The sequence below is a fragment of the Serinus canaria genome, chromosome 3 (genome assembly GCF_022539315.1).
Source record: "Serinus canaria isolate serCan28SL12 chromosome 3, serCan2020, whole genome shotgun sequence".
NCBI lineage: Eukaryota > Metazoa > Chordata > Aves > Passeriformes > Fringillidae > Serinus > Serinus canaria.
In genome coordinates, this window is record NC_066316.1 from 106,133,359 (window position 1) to 106,151,009 (window position 17,651).

The 17,651-nt window shown below is 41.8% G+C and overlaps 1 protein-coding gene across 1 annotated transcript in view; it reads left to right on the plus strand.

The window, feature by feature from the left end:
- The window catches only part of FKBP1B (FKBP prolyl isomerase 1B), a 43,190-nt gene extending 25,810 nt beyond the window's left edge, over positions 1–17,380 (plus strand). The window contains exons 3-4 of the mRNA XM_030236561.2: positions 13,970–14,082; positions 16,678–17,380. Coding sequence (XP_030092421.1) covers positions 13,970–14,082; positions 16,678–16,806 — 242 coding nt within the window. The 3' untranslated portion in view covers positions 16,807–17,380. The remainder of the gene's footprint in view (positions 1–13,969; positions 14,083–16,677) is intronic.
- The last annotated feature ends 271 nt before the right edge of the window (positions 17,381–17,651 follow it).

Here is a 17,651-nt window from a genome sequence, read left to right on the forward strand (position 1 = left end):
TGCTGGAGTTCTGGCTGCTTGCAAGGTGCACTGTGCCTGTATTAAACACATAATTTGGTGTAAGAGAGGTGAAAAAATATTACACCTGAACAGAAGCAGACTGTTATATTTGCTCCAAAATTACTTCTCTGCTTAATGCAGTGTTGCAGCCCAAATGCATGTGGTTTATAAATAACCTTTTCTTTCTTTTTGAATCATGCTACTTTCTTTTAGACCCTTGGGAAACACTGATGGAAGATGTATTTGTGAAACTGTTTAGCAAAATGTTAATTTGAGATTTGCTCTCTAGGAGGAGTCTGGTGTCATGATCTCCAGGCTCAGATGCTCAGATTTTTGCAGGAAAGGCTGTTTGTGTCGTGGAAGGCACCTCAGTACTAAGGGCAGATCACAGAAGGGCTCACTAGGTCATTTGAAAGCTGTGCAAAAATTTATATGTGGGTTGTTTTTTTTCCTTGGAGAGTTGGCTGCTGAATAGCAACCCTACTGAGCTTTGAAATGTGTGATCACCTCTCCAAGAAGGCTGTGAACATCAAGTAAGAAAGTGAGGATCCATAGGGACAGAAGGCAGTATTTAATCCTCCTGCTAGAAGGCAAACACCAGGGCACACAGTGCACAGGCAAGGCAGATGATGTTGTGATTGAGGAGGGCAAACCACACAAAAATTACAGAAATATGTATAGATTGAATTACCAGAATTGTTATGGCTGTCTCAGACTTTTGATACAGTAAGTATTGTAATAGCTGTAATTTCCCATTTGATTCCCTTTTTTCTTGGCAAGTGTTTTATGACACAAACAGCCAGAATACTTACAAGTCTGATGAATGATTTCCAAAGACCCAGTGTCCTGGATGATTGCTGCCCTTGTGAGCAGGATCACTGAAACCCCCTGTGCAGGCAGCCAGTAAATCAGCAGGTCCGTGTGTAAGCATTAAAATGCTTCCCAAAACAGAGAGAAATTACCTGCCACAAGCCTTTTTCTTCTTTTTTTTTTTTTCCTGTGCAAAATGGGAAAATCAAAGCAGCAACTCAAATGAATTGGATGTTTACACATTCCATAACATTAGATCTTGTGGATTACAGAGTGAGCCATGTTACTGGTCAGGGAAGATCAGTTCAATTATTTTTAAAAGTAATGTAGAATACCCAAGTGTCTGGGTGAATGATTATTTTAGGCTAGATAACTGTATCCCTCACATAATTCTCAGCTTCTTTGATCCAAATTTTAACTCAGTTCTGCCTTTCCCTTGTCTGATTGGGGTGTGTGGATACTTGGATTTTATCTAATATGCCTCCCCTTCAGCAAGCTTTTTATGAATTTAAACTTCTCTGTTTTCCCTTTATGTTTGCTTCTTAATAACTCTGGTGTCTTTTACCTTGGATGTAGCTAAACAATATTTAGTGTTATGTAATTGGAAAGGTGGTGGTGCTCAAGAGCCCCTTAGACCTCATCCAAGCTGAATTTTAAATAGATTTAAATGCTGGTAATAGGAAAGCCAAGTAATGAAGTCTTCCTAGAATGTAACATTTCAGATGAACATAACCCTTTTCTTTTTCTTTTATTTTTTTAAGCTAAATATTTCATTCCATTCAACCCTGAACTGTATTTTCTCTGAATCTTTGAGATTGAACAGGACATTGATTATTTTTTTCCACAGAAAAACAATGTTTGATACTGTGATTTGAATGTTTTTGCCATTTGATTGCTAGGAACAGATTTTTATTGACTTCACATAGTAAATTGCTCATATGGATGCTACTTTTCCAGTTACACATGCTGGGGTTATAAAAGAGAGTGTGACCTGGGATAGAGCAGAGTCTGGTCTACAGCAGTCCCTGTGAGTTATTCAGTGTATGCACCATCTCAGTCTTTGTTTTTACAGATTATAATATTACACATTTCACTGGAGAGTCTGAAATCTTCAGGCTTTTCATTGCTGGTGTAATAATACACTTTTTCATGTAGTGCTTTGGTGTTTCATCTGCCTATACTCAGCGTGTGCTGTTCTCCATTCTTGGGCTATTGAGGTATTTTTGGCAATGTTTATCTCTGTTGTTTGTGTCTATGGACTGGATACTATTTCTATTTGTAGTATCTAAACTGGCTTAATTTACAATGTCTTTTTTTTGCTGCAGTCCTGAGTGTGAAAACACTTTTGCTTTTGGGAGAAGGTTATGGTCTGTGCAGTCCATCCTCAAACCCCCACTGCAGGCAGTGAGGGCAGTGCAGGGACAAACCCTACACATCAGGCACTGCTGATCTAACCAGCTTTGGGAGCAAGGATTGGTTGCCCAGAAGGGCTGTGGTGTCCCCATCCCTGGAAGTGTTCCAGGCCAGGCAGGATGGGGCTTGGAGCAGCCTGGGCTCGCAAGAGGTGCCAGAGGGATTGGAACAAGATGGTCTATCCAAGGCCCCTTCCAATACAAAGCATTCCATGATTCCATGAGTCTGTGAACTGGGATCCAGATCTTTGCCCATGCCACTGACTTCTCTAATCACTGCTTGTTTCCTTTTCTCCTGACTCCATTGTTCTCTATTTCCAGCTCCCATAGTGATTCAAAGGGGGAGCATAGAGGGTGATCCCACGGAATGTTTGGCTGTCTGATGATGAGAATGCCATCAGAAAAGGTGAAGAAAACGAGTTTAAATTCAGGGTTAAGGTGCAGTTGAACTCACAGTGCCTTGACAAGTGTTTGTAATAGGAAAGGTGGGCAGCAGAACCATCTCTCCCTATCACCCTTGAAAAAGGATGAACTTTCTCAGCCTTCTGTCTGTCTTTAAACCAGGTTCAAAGCTCTGCATCCAAAATAATGATGATGCTAAATTTTAGAAAGAGATTAAAATTGAGGTTCATCCTTGTATTTTCTGTGTCCTGCTACTTGACTATTGGCTGCACTTCACTTGGCACACAGGCTTTCTGTATCTCACCTTCTGGAAATGCCTGCTTGTCCCTCTTTCTTGTTCCTCTTTCTTGTCCCTCTGTAAGAAACTTCTGATTCTTTTTCTGTCTCTCACTTCAGTAAAATGCAAGGGGAAAGTCCCTAATGGGTGAAATCCCTCTTCTTATCCCTTTCTCTGAGATGTGTCCCCTAAAATATTTATTTTGTGTTCTTGCTTCTCCATTGCCCAAGACACGAGTGGCTTATTAAGGAGATGAAAATAGATAGAGGCTCTTGGAAATTCCTATTGTTCTTCAGAGAGACAACTCTAATGTCCAGCAGAGCAATGCCTGGGACCCATCTGTCAAGATAACAGCTGCTACTTTTTCCATAGTTCATTTATAAGATCACTGAGATCAAAACTTAGAGATGGAAAAGACCTATTTTTAAGAACAAACTGTGCTGTTAATAGCTCCTTTCCACTGTGGCTTGGAAGATGCTTTAAAGGCTTACTGAATGAAGCCTTTCAGGGTATCCAAGGCAAAGTGCATTAGTTAATAATATTATTGCTGGATATGCTATTGACTGGCTGACCTTGGTGGAACAGCAATGCTTGTTTCACAGGGTATAAAATGAAGGTGAGTTATACTGACACAGCTGTCTGGTGACACAACCTGTTCTTTTTGACATCCAGCTTTTTGCTGTGATCACAAATGTACACTATTCCATATTCTTGCAGGATTCTGCTCTGGAGAATAGTCCCAAGTGCATGATTCAATGTAGATTTAAATTACTGAGATCCAGGTCTCAAGCTGTTACATATATTTTTGTACTTTCATTAATATCAGGGGAACTGTGCCAGTTCACACCAAAGAGAATCTGCAACATCAGGAATGATGAGCAAAAATAGGAAACAAATGTGGCAAAAAAATAATCTCACAGTAATATGATTTCAGAATAAATGAGTGATATTTATGACACTGACAGCGTCTGCCTTGGAGCACAAGATAAAACACTGTTTACATTGAAAACAATAGTGCAAAAATACTCTTTTTTTTTTTTTTTTTTTTTTTTTTTTTGTTTTTGTTTTTTTTTTTTTTTTTTTTTTTTTTTTTTTTTTTTTTTGTGAAAGCGGGTGCATTCCTAGTAGGTGGGAAGAGCAAACTGTACATCCATGGAAAGATTTGTCCCTTTGATGAGTGCATCTCATCTACCTTTTAAAATGAAGGTCTAGAAAAGTAAAATAAGACATTTCTCTAGTGGAGTCCTGCAGCAAACAACAAAGCTTCTGCTCAGTAAATGTTGGGTTTATCTGATGTTAATGGCAGGCTGAACTTCTGACAACACAGTAAGGGCTTCCCAACACATAACTTGTTAATGATCCCTTCTCAGAGTTCATTCAGAGACTGGAAGGGGCTCTTCTGTTATTCCTGCAGCAGGGTTGCTGAGTGCATTGTGCACTGTAAATGAGTGGGTAGAACTGTGGTCACCAAGTCTAAACAACCTCAGGCAACATAATCCACTGGAAGGCATTTGGTGCACAAATCAGAAGAACCAGCTTGGTTTTAAGCTGCATTTTTTCACTAATCTTGACTGTCATAAAGTAATTTTGGGTGGAATTAAGCTTAACTGTCTTTAGCTACCTGGAAGTCTACAATCTCTCCATGTCAGTGAGGAGAGTGCAGCATCAAGATGCCTTTTCCATCCCAGCAAGGGACTCATCCCTTGAGTGAACCAGCAGTGTGTTCCACCTGATCACCCTGGAAACTCTGTGTGTTATGCTGGAGTGAGGCCTCATAGTGGCCTCAAATTGGTGTCAGTGAAGTCATGTCTCATTTTTCTGCATGGAATCACAGGCAGGAGGAGATGACTCCCCAGGAATTCTCCAAACACTTGTGAAGGGAGGGGCTATTGCATAATGCCAGCCAGGAAGGTTATACCACATCTCTAAAATAAGATATTACAGGGATGTCTGACCAGTCTAGATCAAAAAGTTGGACACCCTGAATAAAAAGCATTGGACTTCTGCATTATGTATGTTTTATGTACATATGAGATCATGGTGGAACAGCAGTGTCTGCCTCTGACTTACTTAGAGTATATGTAATCTTGGCATATAGACTGTGGCTGGCTGACATACTGGCTCAGTAAACACCCATTTTTATAAACCATTTACTTCTCTGGTTGTGTCCGGTGTGTTTCTCTCTTTTTCCAAGAATGTTTTTCCTTTTCTCCATCTTATTTAAGGACAGAGTAGCTGCTGAGTCCTTTGCATGATGTAAGACGATGGCTGTGTTTGTCAAGATGAGTCTCAGTAAAACACTCCCCTGTCAAGGGGCTGTAGCCATGCTGAGCATTAAGAAAGTGGGATGTGGTAAAGAACCAAGTAAGCAAGGACCTGTGTGAGAGAAAGAGCATTCATTCACCAGGGATGTGGGGAGAAGTGTTATTTTTCAGTTCCAAATGCTCTAAAAGCCAACATGCCATCTTGGTATTAAGTGGTGACACATAAATATATACTTTTAAATGTTCAAATTTATTGTCTTTGGGCATGCCCAGAGAAGCTGTGGATTCCCTGTCTGTGGAAGTGTTTAAGACCAGGCTGGATGGGGCCCTTAGCAGCTGGATCTAGTGCAAGGTGTCCCTGCCCACGGCAGGGGGTTGGAATGAGGTGATCTTTAGCATTCCTTGCAACCCTGACCATTCTGTGATTCTCTCCATACCCCCTTAATTCAGTGCCCTGGTAGAGATGGGTGAAACTGTCACTAGGCTGTTGCTAGCTTAAGCCAAGGGAATCAGAAATGTTGCAGTTAAATGAAGATTTTTAGCACAAATTTTATTCAGAATGGAACATACTACAAGGCTGGACAGCTGAAAACCAAAAAATGCCCAGTCTGAGAATAGCTTATCATTAAAGCACACCTAGCTGCTGGTAAGATTGTATGTTGGGCTGGAAGGTGTTTCTTCTGGCAGTTTCTTCCCAGGAGCAGAGGAGGAATTAAGAACCTGGTGCATTTACCCCAAGTCCCCTCTCATGTGATCTCAGAGCCATGCTCAGAGCTTTCACATGAAACCTCTGAAGATGTTTTCCTGGTGTTTTTCCATGCTCCCTGCCCCCAGATCTGTGTTGAGAACTCTGGAGTTCCACCTCAGGCCCTTCTGCTGTGGTACCTTGAGAGACAGTGGCTGGCACACTCACACCTATTTCAGTGTGGTTTAGCTGCTACACAAGTGTGCAACTTCCCAGTGGGAGGTCACCTGCACGGTTGTGTATGTGCCACAGGCTAAAATGTCAAATCCACACCCCCACAACACAGGCACCCATTAAACAAAAAGGGAGGAGGGAAGAAAATACATGTACCATAGGATGAGAATGAGAATGAAACCAAGATTTAAAAAAAGAGATTATTTTATTGCACTGTTTTCATGGTGCACTAGGTGCTCAGAATTCTTTGGGCAAGCTCTGCTGCTTGTGTTTGTGTGGGAAATCTTGCAGACTCTCTTTGTATTACAGCCATGCTTGAACTGTTCTTTGTGCTTCTGGGCTGCTACCAGAGGGTAGGAACAGAAAGACCCAGACCAGTGAGGAACATTCCCTCTCCCTGCAGACCTTGTGTCACAGGACATGGTGTTTGGGGATAGAGAAACAAGAAATCCAAAGTATATTTCTGTATTAATAGATTCTCTCTAAAATGCTGCTTTAGACATTTATCATCCCCCTGAGTAGCATTCCCACACTGACCTGATTCTGCCATGCTTATTCAAATGAAATTTGCCTTATGCTGCAGTACATGTATATTTTACAGCTGAACTTTGTAACAGTAACAGAATCAAACTCTAAAATAAAATTACTTTTTTAAGGTGATGGGATACCAGAGGAATAGTTTTCTCTTTACAACTTATGTAGAATATGCTTAGCGAGCCCCATATCTGCCTTGAAGGTAAATCTACTTTTCCTTCTTTTAAAAGTATGCAAATCCCCAAAGCCACTAGGACAGAATAATGCCTTTCAGCAGAGTGAACTAGACAATTGCAGGTAATTTTCCTGGCTGTGAAGTCGAGCTAAGTGCAAGGTTCTTTCATTTTGTCTTGTGGTTGTAGGCAGCAGTGATTCATAGCCCACGGTGATGCATTATTGAAGAGTTGTCTGTTGTGTCTTCATTGCACGCTGTCAGCTGCATAATAAATAATTGATTGTGCTGCTCTTACTCCACATTAAAGATATATGAGTATCTAATACAGGAAGAAAATGAAGTAGCAAGGCTGCCTGTGTTCAAAAGATGAAGCATTACTGAAGTGTGCTGCAGCAGCAGGAACTGGGAAGTGCCCACCACTGCTATCCATTTCCCACTTCTCCACTTTGAGTCGGTTTGTCATGGCAACAAATGGCACATTCGAGTCCTTGCTGTTGCCTTTCTAGACACAATGAAATAATTGTGGTAAAGGGCTGATATGCTTATCCCCTTCCCCCTTTTCTTCAACTATTATCCCTCTAGACTGAAAATTCCCTGAAAGTATTAATTATTTTTTTTCTTAAGTGGCTGCAAACTGTCAGGAAAATGCAGTCTAAGACAGTAAATCCTTTTTCCACATAAGACTTTGTTTATATTAAGCAGAGAAAATGTTAGCAGGATAAAACTGAGTGTTTGTAGTTTTAAAGGCTCAACATCTATTGTTGAGCCTTTCCCTGGAAAAGTGAGGCTTCCTTTGCAGTTCAGTTGCCAAAGTCCCCAGACAGGACACAGTAAGGTGGCCCCTATTCCAACACAGTGAAGAGAACAGGAGCATCTTCCAGCTCACATTCAACATTCTTTGTTTCCATTACAATTGCCACGACTAAAATTAAAGAGACAACAAATTTGTCCAGAAGAGTTTGCTTTGGAAGTCAAAGCAAGGGAATCAGGGGTGGGTGCTGCTCACTGTGTTGTGGCAGGAGCAGGCTCAGGGCCAGGTCAGTGGGAGCTGCTGTTACGACAGAAATGTGTAAAACAGTGAATTGAAGTTTGAGATAATAATGACATTAAGGTGGAAGAAGTGTTAGATGTCTGACTGATGCACATCTGGATTCTGATGGAATGTGTTGCAGAGCTGAGTTAGGTCCTGGGAAGAATAAACACAAGGCACTGACAGTATTTGCCTAGAAAACTGTTGCCCAGATGTGTGCTTAACACCAAGACATAGGGAATTGTTTTTGTTCCTGAGGGAACCACACTTTTTTCAGGTGTGTTAGCTTGAGACTCAGCCACAAGCTAAGGTGGGAACACCACTGAATGCAGGGAATGCTTTGCCACAGGATTTCAGAACTGAACCCTGAAGACAACTAATCAATTTTAATGTAAAATACAAGTAACATTACAGTGGAGTTCTGCTGGTGTGAATCAACCTGGGATGTGATTTGTGACTTTATGGGTGTGTTTCTCTCACCACCACTTCAGGGATTGTGTTGAACTGTGCCTTCCTCTGCACATTGGGAAGGCATCAGTATTTACACAAGGACTCTTGTGCAGTTACTAGGACCCTTCTGATAATATATTATCCAGGCTAAAAGTGGATATTAGTAATAGTTGCATGTTGTAAATGAGGAAAATATCAGAATTTCCAGCCTTTGTGATAGTCTCCTGACAGAATATAGATATATTTTGACATAGAAACAATATATTTTATGAGGAAAAAAAGAAACACTTGAGATAAAAAATTCTTAACCCACAGCAACAATAACTCCTCAGAAAGTCCTAGGAACCAACCCAAAGATATGTTCCTAACAGCACAAATTGATTACGGGGCATAATTGGAAAGGTGATGGCATTGAGTGGCATCAGAATATAATCCCTGTCCTGAAGAGCCTCTGGTCTACATAAAATGAAATAGGATTGTGTCCTAGAAACTGCTGAATATCTGCCTCTCTTTCTGCTGCCAAAAAGTGCTCAGGAAGTAGCTGTCTTCAGGCATATGCATTGCCTTTACATTCTGTAGGTAATCACTGTTTGAAAAAATATAGGAATGGAACACTTCCTTGATGGATGATGCTGTTTTTTGAAAGTCACCTATTTAATTCTGTTTATCCCCTCAATACTTGTGAGGTAAGTGAATCCCATTGTCCAGGATAAGAAGAGAGCAACCAGTGAAATCAAGAGATTTGTTCTGGATTAGGATCTTCATCTTCTGATTCCCAGAATTTGTCAACACTGCAGAGACAAATAATTCAGTAAACATTGGAGTCAGTGAAGCCTGGGATGCAATTTTCCCTACTTCATTTAGGGATGGATGGTTGAGTTTGTACTGCCTCTCTAGGGTCCTATAAAAACCTGGCAGTCTAGCACTTGTTTTAAGGTACCTTACCTTTTTTAAGATAGTTGACTGAGAATGATAAACAGTTCCAAAAGGTTATTTCAGCCCTAACATCTAGATCTAGGTGGGATTAATCATTCTTGGAGATACCCCTCTTTCTCCATTAACCATAGGAGTAGCCTAGATGCCAGGTTGAGACACAGTTTGTGCCTTTGAAGTGGATAACATTAGCAATAGAATTTATACATGAGTTTTCCAGGTTCAGGCCCAGAAGCTTGACAGACTATCTGTGGATGGCCTCCAGTGTTCTCTCTCTATCCATCCTTTGTGTGGATTACAATTTGGCCATGGTTTGGGGCAGGGTTTTGTTGGGACAATAGGTGTCTAACAGCTGGGATGGCTCCGTGGATTTGTGCTGTGTGATTGCTTATATTCCCAGCTGAATTGTTCTCAGATGAAAGAAAAAGAAACTTAGTCTGTGGTCCAGCCTTTCCATTCCTGACCTCTTCTCAATAATAGAGTTACTCTGATAACAAAGACTGAGCCTTTCTCTTGATAGAAGCTCCTTCAGGCTCTTCTTTCTACACAGATTTTTTTTCATTGCATGCATTGGATCTTAATGTTGGTATGATCCCCATTCCTCTGCCAAATGGGGTTGAAATTGGCTCAAAGAGTCTCACACTATTAGGCAAGTGCAGACAGTCTCATTTCATTAGCCCTCTTCCCTTAGGAAACAGACTCCAGTGATGGGATCTTAGCTGAAGTAGTGCAGTGTTAAAAAGCAGTGCAGACACAGCTGCAGGCACACCTGTGTTTTAATAAGAAGTAATAACTTGTGTTGAACCTCTCCTGAAGTTGTGTTTTCACTGCCAGTTTAGCCCAAATGGCATTGTAGTCCAGGCAGTTTGGATGGATCTGTGGTCATGTTCCTTAATAAAATGATCCAGCTACTCTTTAATCTGCAGCCTCAATGAGCTGAACATCAGTGATTCAGCAGGACCCATGATCTGAAATGTCTCCTTTTCTACACCCTTTTAATTTTTAAAACCTGGTTTCCAATTAGGATGTCTTGTAGATCAGAATGTTTTCAAATCCGTGCCATATTCTGATAACCAAGTTTGTGCAAGTAATTATTTTAATACAATGATTGTTCCCTATCAGAAACATAAGGGGTTTTTTTACAAGTAGCCTTAGAGGCATCTAGATGTTCTTGCTCAGTCAAAACTCTTATTGATTGTTCTGACTTGCAAAACAATGTTGTTGCTGAGTTCCAGATTGTGGGGGTTTTTTCTCCTTGCTGTTAGCTAGATAAATAAAGATGTAGGCTGAAGATGGGCATCCATCCTTGTTGAAGAATATTAACTAAATCAATTTTTTCACCAAAAAAAATCAATTGGTGCATTAGCAAGAGAGAAAATAAAGCATTGTGCTGCTTTAGCTCCCAGGAGCCTGCAGAGCCAAGTTTTAACTCTCAGAATCAGAGATAAAAAAGATCTAAAGTTCACATCTAAATCCACATCAGAACTTCTTCAGGGCACCTGGAGTCTCTGACTCATTTCCAGACTGGATTGCATTTAAAGGGCACTCACATAGAAACTGACCCTCCTGCCAGAGCTCCAGTGAATACAGACACATTTGACTCTCTGTTCCAGTTTGTCTTCCAAAAGCAGTAAGGTGATGGCAGAGGAAGTTACATTTGTGAATCCATAACCTCATGAATTTTCAGTTGTTGCTGAAAATAGGATGTTGCTGTAAGTATAGAAAAGCCTGATTTCTTCTACAAGGCCTAACACATTTTCTGTGGGCATTTTCTAGTGAAATGAATTAGTTTTTAAATGGTGTATCAAACTAGCAAGCTCATGGGAAGATGGAAATGTTGCTTTAAATGGGAAACATTGTCCAAGACCTGTTGTCAGAATCTCTGAAGAGTTAATTCTGATTCTGTCACTGGTTTGATGTGGGGTGTTTTGTAAACCATCAGAGCTTCAAGCTAAGAGTTTTAATAGGATTTAGCTAAAAAGTGAAATGAATGCATAATAAAGTGTTGTGGAACTTTGAATCTGAATCTGAACTTTCAGATTGAGGCTATTTTATAATAAATATCTTCTTTACCTCCTTGGGCTAATGTGGAGTAATTAATGTTTGCATACTGCTTTGAATATGCAAACTGTAATGACAATACTAAGTTTTAATATTAAAACTATTAAATATTGGGATTCTGTAGTAGTCTCCTTCCATTTCATAGATTCATAAGGTTTTATGATGTGTTTAAAAATAAAAGTGCTCTGAGGAAGGACTGTCACTTAAATTTAAGATCAAATACTTCAAAAAGGATTATATTATATGCCTGAGAGTTCCCCCTGAGCTGCTTCTCCCTGCCTGCCCTCCCCCAATACAGGCTGCATTTCTATATTAAAAATGAATCCGTCTTAGTCTGTAGCTGGCAAACCTTGTTCAGGAGCTGCTGTGGCTCCCCAGCCTGCCTGGAGGGGTTTGTGGGTATCACTGAGCTGATACATTGCACAGTATATGGGATTTCCTCCTGTATTGGTGAGGCCACTCCTTGAGTTCTGTGTCCAATCCTGGCCCCCCAGTTCAGGAAGGAGATTGAGGGGCTGGAGTGAGTCCAGAGAAGGGCAGTGGAGCTGGGGAGGGGTCTTGAGGGTAAATCCTTTGAGGAGTAGCTGAGGGAGCTGGGAGTCTTAGTCTGGAGAAATGAGGCTCAGCAGGACCTCATCACTCTCTACAACTCCCTGACAGGAGGGTGCAGCCAGTGGGGGTCAGGCTCTGCTCCCAGGGAACAAGGCACCGAACAAGAAAAAATGGCCTCAAATATGCCAGGGCAGGTTTAGGTTGGACATTAGGAGAAATTGCTTCACAGAAAGGGTAGTTAGATATTGGAATGAGCTGCCCAGGGAGGTGGTGGAGTCACCTGGATGTACTCAGTGCCATGTTCTGTGTGACAAGGTGGCATTGAGTCAAAGGTTGGACTCAGTGATCTCAGAGGTCTTGTCCAGCCTCATTGAGTCTGGGGTTCTGTGATTCTATGTACTTGCATCAGAGCACACATACAGCACTTCACTATTTTACTGTGAAAAACTAAAGGATTATGTCAAGCACTAATGGTAATGGTTATGAAACATTCCTTATGGGCAGGTTACTCCATAGTTTTCTTTATAAGGCCTTGAGCACATGCATAGGTGTGTCTGAAAGACCAACTTGGACAAATGTGGGACTTGGCAAATGGATAATTTGCCTTAATATGGCATTTGATTTTAGTATTGATGTAAAATATCTGGACAAAGAACCCCACTGGAATAATCAAACACTGTGTGCTCATAACTGCAAATCAAGAATTCCATTGCCACTGATTTAACTACTAATGAATTTGGAGACATCTGTGTCTGAGCTGTTGTTTGGACTGCCCTTTATTCATTGCACAGAAATAGGGACTGCTGGGATGTGATTCATTATGTCCTAATGTACATCCCTAGATTTGGTTAGATGAATTGCTCCCTGAAAGTGCTTTTTTCTCTGACTTGATTATCTATTTTCTCTGAGTAATTAGCTCAGAAGTAGCTGGCTACATATTAGAAGCCTAAGAGTTGGCAAAATGAATCCTACCTTTTCAGTCTCTGTTTTTCATTCTGGCACATCTCTTCATATTTACCTTTGATTCATAGTACAGACTTTTTAACCAAGCAAAATATGCCTCTTTGTTATTGGACAATAACTGATGGTTTTTGCTGAAAAAGAAAATTTGTGCATCAAGCTGATCTGTTAATATAACTGCTTTAATGGAAAGAAGCTAGTAAGACTGTATCTTTGATACTGAATCTTAAAGACACTTTTTTTTTAACATTTTCTTTCAAAGCTGGACTTGTTAATGTTCTTTGCAACCAAAGTCTTTCTCAGAATAATTAAGCTCTCTTTGTGCAACCTCTTGCATAGAAGAGTCATGGTCTATGCCCACAGCACTGGCTCTACAGCACTGCAAAGAAAGGAGTGATTCTAATATACAAATATCTGCCAAGCCTTGCAATATCCAGAGCAAGGCATTTTAAGTACCAGGTACTTCTAAATTGAAAGCTACTGTAATCAGCCACAATTTGAAAAGAGAAGGAGTGCTCATGTAGTGCTCTGTGAAGGTTTGCCAATTTGCTGAGGAATCTGGGCATGCGTTCAAAACCCATGGATTGAAACGGTGCCCATGGAAAGGAACAAGTCATGTCTTCTGTGACTGTCTCTGAATGAAAACATGAAAAATGAGGGTAGTAGAACATTTATATAAACGTCTCTGCTGCTGTCATATTTGTGACTGCAGAGTCTCTTATGCAGTTGTCACGTTGCGTAGAGGTCTCACACACATGGTGTGGGATGGCTCTGTTTGTGTAACACGTTATTAGGGGCAGCCCTGGATCAGGCACCTGTCCTGGGATTCTCTCTCCTGCTGCCTCCCACTTGTTCCTTGCCTGCTTTTATCCACTTAGGCAAGGAGCTCCACTGTGCAAACAACAGCTCTTCTGTATGTCTGTGCAATGTTTGGTGCAATATGGGTCATAACCTATTGCACTGATAACAGTAAAAATAATTTCCATTTTTGAGCCTACATTACAGGAAGGCAAAGGTAACAATATGGTACCACTGCAGTTGCCTCTCCTGCCTTTTGAATGAGGCTTTAAAGTAAAAATGGAAATGAGCAGCTGATGTGAGCAAGACCTTAATTTTTCACTCCTTCCCTCTCCTCCAGCACTTAAATTTAGATGTATCTCAGACTGAAACCATGTGTCTTGTTTTGGCAGGAATGCTACAGAATGGAAAGAAGTTTGATTCCTCCAGAGACAGAAACAAACCTTTCAGGTTCAAGATTGGCAGGCAAGAAGTCATTAAAGGATTTGAAGAAGGTGTCACACAGGTACTAATAAATTGTTCTACTAATTAATTGTATGAGCTCAGGAGTGTCCAGGGCAGTGGTGACCAAGACCAAGTGGAAATTATGGTGAAGGATATGGAGTGTTTTGCAAAAGCATGGTGCATTTGAGCACAGTATATCCTCTAGTTTCCATGCATCCATCTATGCATCCATCCATGCATCCATGCATGCATCCATGCAAGCATGCATGCATGCATGCATGCATGCATCCATCCATCCATCCATCCATCCATCCATCCATGGCTATCCCCTGCTCACGAGCCTTTCCCCATGGGATGCATTTGGGAGAGGAGAGGTGAAGTGTCCCCCCCCCCAGTCCCTCTCCCACGGACAGCTCCACAAACAGACAGCAGTGGCCTCTAAAATGTTGAAGTGGCAGCTTTTTATGGAGTGACCTCTAATCAGCTGCTCCACAGAAGCCCAAGCTGCCCTTTCTGATGGCATCTATGACCCAGCTACAGGTTGTGGCCCTGACTGAATAAAGTACCAAACTGCACTGTTACATTTTTACTACTTCAGACTCCCAGCTACAAAACATTCACTGACCAGCCCTTCACTGAGAGAAAGAAAACTGCCCTCCATTGACTGCAGTTTGAGTACCAGCACAGTAAAAGCCCCACAACACAAATTATTGCCAGGTCTTGCTTTTTTGTGCAGTGCTGTGAAGGCCCCCCACACATGAGGAGTGTGATCAGGCTGCTCAAGAGCACGAGTGAATGAGATCAGAGTGCAAATTTCTCCTGACTTCCCATTTCAAGATCCAAGAGCTCAGTGTAGGAAGCAATTGTTCAAATACTCTTACAGGAACAACTTTACCAGGAACAAGTTCTTATGCTTAAATAGAGAGAAGGGAAGAATGCAAAAAGAGAAACAATCCAATGAGGAATGATGCAAGTGTGCTTTTCCAGAGATGGGTGAAAGACACAAGAGTTTCCAGGCCTATGGAGAAAGCAGTGTAAGCATTCCCTCCTCTCTAGACAGAGAAGTCCATTTGAGGAATCCTAGACTGTGAAAAATACCATCTTCTTCTGAAGGATTTGAGTTGGACTGTTTATTATTTGCTTTGCAGAAAGGCCTGAGAGAGCTCAGGACTGCAGAGCTGTAGGAAGCAAAAACCAGTGCAGATAAAGCAGCAGCAACAAGTGCTGGGTGAACAAATTCAGCCCCTCCTGGACTGGTCTCACTCTCCAGCTCTTGTCCCTTAGAAAATAAGTGGCCGAGAGCCATGCCAGGAGCCCGTGCAGCCACACGCTGCCCTCCTGCTCCTCCTAGTGGATCACAGACACAAATCGAGCTCGTGGCTGTCTCCTTCCAGCCCAGAGTTTGAGGGATTTGGGGAGTGTGCTGGACAGAGCCTCTTGGAGCAAGGCAGTTCTCTATGTCCAGCTCACAGATTTCACAAACCTTTGTGTAATGACTGTCAGATGTCAGCAGGGTCTGTCTGCATTTCTCTGCTCAGCTTCTCAAAGTTCAAGTTTGCCTCATCCCTAAAACCCCAGACATGATCTACCAGCTGCCTGCTTTGCAGGGATACATCCAAGCACTGGACAGCCAGCCCCATGAAAAATCTCTATGGGGACCAGGGAAGGCCATCAGCTTGGACATCCTCAGCCCTGTGCCATGAGTACTCCTCCAATGTGGGAAAGTTCAGATCACCATTTTTCTTCTACCCAAAGTAATTGACTGTCTAGCTCTGTATATTTTATAGAACCTGAAAATATTCTCAACCAGGAGGTATCACATTGTCTAGTGATGTGCCCAACCTTGGGAAAGAGGTCTGAGTTAAAATTACTGCTTCAAATCAGGGGATGTTTCTTGGCCAGTGAATATTCCATCACCAGAGTATGGTGCATGAACAGCAGTTTGAAAATGTTCAAAATACTCAGAAGATACTCCAGATCTCAGTGAGCAGTTCCCTTCAGAGCCAGCCTGGAGGGAGGGAAGTCAGCATTCCTGCCCATCCAGGGGCAAGGGCTCTCTGCCTGGATAAGTAGCATAAGTGAGATGTCTGCCCTGAGGCTTGGACTGAGTTTAGGGAAATAAGTGCTGAGCCTGGCTGTGTTGGGCACTGATCTCTCATGAATAGAGATCTCTGAGGGCCTTTTCCCTGAGCCTGCTGATGGTGTCCCTTGTACCCTGTGCTCCACAGGAGATACTCAGACCTCCTGCAGCCTGCCCCAGTATAGGCAGGATGGACCAAGCATTGTGTTAAGAAGACTTTGTGTCACTTCCAGGCTGGTTCTGGCAGTTTAAATAACTGCTGTGAGAGTGCAGATCATTGAGGAGGCCCATGCCCATGTCTGAGCTCTTTGTGGCAGCTGCAGCTTGAACTGAAACCACTTGGACTCAGAATCGCAGAGTGGCTTGGGTTGGAAGGGACCTCAAAGACCTTCCCCTTCCAGACTTAATAATCTTAAAGGTCTTTTCCAAACTAAACAATCCAATGAATCTGGTGATCCCAACACTGCTTGATTCTGTAAATCTGCTAGGTAATTATTTTTTTTTGTTTTCCTCCTAATCCTGTTTTCGTGTGTGTGTGTGTGTTCTCTTTTCTTTTCTCCGACATCCAAAACGCAGATGAGCTTAGGACAAAGAGCAAAGTTGACCTGCACACCTGAGATGGCCTATGGAGCCACAGGCCACCCTGGGGTCATACCTCCCAATGCCACACTCCTCTTTGATGTGGAGCTTCTCAGGTTAGAGTGAACCTTCCCGAGGGAGTTGGCTGGAGACATCTGTTAATAACCATCCGTTCCTTCCCGCCTTGCCAGCGGTGGGAAGCATCTTCACTGGAATCCCAACCTTCCCTGCTCAAGCTGTCCTGTCAGTAGCGCCTGACTCTTGGTTTCCTATGCCTTCCTTCTCTTTTATAACTTTGTGGTGTCTGTATTTGCCTTTTATTAGAAGCTTTGCTCTGAGGAAAAATGTCTCCCAGTGTAACATTTCCGAGTTGTACATTTTATTGAATTTGCATGTACGAAGAATTCACGGTGATGACTGAAAATATATATAAATATAAATATATATATATATTCCTTATTGAAAAAACCACTGCCTTACTGTACACTAAAACCAAGAAGAAATAACCACAAAAGGTGCTCAAAAGAAAAAAATCCAATGTACACCTTGTACATGAACGGGCATTAGCCAAACAGAGTTACCTGCGCTGCCACTTTTCTCAACTTGTACGTTCTGCTTGCTGCTGTTTTAAAAAAATACTGTCTCATTTAAGAATTATAAGTATATATATAAAACAATAAAATCTTGATACTTTACTGTTTCTCATCCTGTTTTTCTCTTCTGTCTACCGGGATGCTCTTTACTGTACAAGAAGTTCTTCAATCATCAATCCATTTTTTGTTAATTATTTCTCTTATATGAAATACATGTAGCTCCATGCACTGCTTCTATTAGAGATGGCCCAGTGGAAGATCTCTGTGGGAGCAGAGGTACCAGGGACATGGAAGTAAGGGGTGCTGGGACAATTTTCCTGACTCTCCATTTCCCCTGCCTCTATGGCCCCTCAATTCTGGCCAAAATTTGGCTGCTGA